General features: G+C 34.0%; 1 protein-coding gene across 1 annotated transcript; it reads left to right on the forward strand.

Annotated features, from left to right (window-relative positions):
* Positions 1-220: 220 nt before the first annotated feature.
* Positions 221-1,901, forward strand: LOC108578341 (piggyBac transposable element-derived protein 4-like; the record flags this gene model as incomplete). Its single annotated transcript, XM_017941654.1, has 2 exons — positions 221-242; positions 294-1,901. Coding segments are annotated over exons 1-2 (1,630 nt in total), but the record flags the coding sequence as incomplete, so codon positions are not given.
* Between the last annotated feature and the right edge of the window lie 282 nt (positions 1,902-2,183).

Below are 2,183 nucleotides of genomic sequence, written 5' to 3' on the forward strand. Positions count from 1 at the left end.
GTATTTACTTCAGTCAAGGTCACGTTCAGATGGATCAGAGGTCAGATTACTTTCAGTCGATCATCAGAAACGCTGCCATATACAACTCAGTCGTCTATCAGAAACAAACTATATTCGCTATACAACTATATTCTGTAAAGTTTTAGAAGTATATGTTTGTGCAAATCATATCGCAAACTGCTGAAATATTAGAACCCATAAAATTACTTCGAAAGAAACAATGGGAAAAATTGCACAAAGGAGTAAATTATTGAAAGAAATAAATAATTTGGAACAAAATTGTTCCGATACAGAGTACGATGAAAGTGATCTAGTTGGAAGTACAAGTGAATACCTTCCATCAAACAACGAAAGTCCAAGCGAGTCATCCGATACTGACAGTGAAGATGAAGTACTTCGACGTTTGCGTAGAAAAAGTAAAAATATCCAAGCTTTTTCTAATTCTGAAAGTGAAAGTGATCAGGATGTTGAAATGTCTGTAATCGATCAAGAATCAGAAATATCTGTTGACGGCACTATGTGGAAAAAACTACAAGAGGGTTCAACACCAGGAAGATTACCAGTACACAACATTTTCAAAGAAATGCCAGGTCCAACGGCATACGCGAAACGACATATCATGAAAGGTAGTGTAAAAACAGCATTTTCTCTGATACTTTGCAATAGTGTTATGAGACATATAAAAACTTGCACTGAAGCAGAAGGTCGTCGAATTCTGAATAACCATGACTGGACTGTATCGTTAGCAGAGTTGAATGCGTTTATAGCAATTTTATATGCTCGTGGTGCATACGAAGCAAAAAACCTAAAACTTCCATATTTATGGTCCGAAAAATGGGGTCCGAAATTTTTCTCTGAGACAATGAGCAGAAATAAATTCGCCGAAATTCTTCGGCTAATTCGGTTCGATAAGAAAAATGAAAGAAGCCAAAGATTGCAAACAGATAAATTTGCATTAGTTTCAGAGGTATGGAATAAATTCGTTGAAAACAGTCAGATTTGTTATAAACCAGGTGCTACCATTACAGTTGATGAGCAATTATTCCCGACCAAAACCAGATGTAGATTTACGCAGTATATGCCAAACAAACCGAATAAGTTTGGTATAAAATTCTGGTTGGCGTCGGATGTAAAAAGTAAATATGTTGTAAATGCATTTCCCTACTTAGGAAAAGATGAAATGAGATTATCCGTACCTTTAGGTGAATTTGTTGTCCTAAAACTTATAGATCCATATATTGGTTGCGGGAGAACAGTTACAACAGATAATTTCTTTACAAGTTTGCCATTAGCAACAAAACTACTAACTAAAAGAACTTCCTTAGTTGGCACCATTAGACAAAATAAGAGAGAACTACCTAAACTTGCAAAATCAAAAAAGGATAACGTGTCTCGTTTCTCGACAGTACTTTATAAAACAGATAAATGTACTCTGACCATATACAAGAGTAAACCTAATAAAAAAGTATTAGTGCTCAGTTCAAAACATAAGTCAGTGAAAATTGAAAAAGATGGCAAACGTTTACCTGAAACGGTTACATTTTATAACAATACCAAATTTGGCGTAGATGTTACGGATCAAATGGCTCGGAAATATACTGTGAAAGCTGGATCTCGAAGATGGCCATTACAAGTGTTTTACAATATCCTAGATCTTGCCGGAATAAATGCCTGGATATTATATAAAGAGACAACAGGAGAAAATATTTCAAGAAAAGACTTTTTATTCCAGTTATCCGAAGAGCTTGCAATTGACTACAAAGAACTAACCGGTCGATCTACAGTTCAAGCAGAAGGAATATCATCATCTACATCGTCACAAAACCAGACACATATTTCGATGAAACGTAAACGGTGTCAAATCGCACAGTGTACTAATAATAAAACGAACAATATTTGTGGTACATGCCATAAACGAGTCTGTGGTAAATGTTCTGCTAAAACAACTATAACTTGCAAAAAATGTCTTTGATTTTTATGCATAATTATTTAATAAATTATTGCTATTATATTACTATTATTATTCAGATTATATTCAATTTTTGTTCATAAAAGTAAAAAAATATATAAAACCGTAAAAATTGCTGTCTTTTCTTAAATGTCTTAGTAATTTAAGAAACAAGTCATTTTGACCCCTCCGGTAGAAGTAGGTATATGTCAATCGTCGGTAGTTCTAGTGTTAA

Source organism: Habropoda laboriosa, unplaced genomic scaffold (genome assembly GCF_001263275.1).
Source record: "Habropoda laboriosa isolate 0110345459 unplaced genomic scaffold, ASM126327v1 C6135565, whole genome shotgun sequence".
In the NCBI taxonomy this organism is placed as follows: domain Eukaryota; kingdom Metazoa; phylum Arthropoda; class Insecta; order Hymenoptera; family Apidae; genus Habropoda; species Habropoda laboriosa.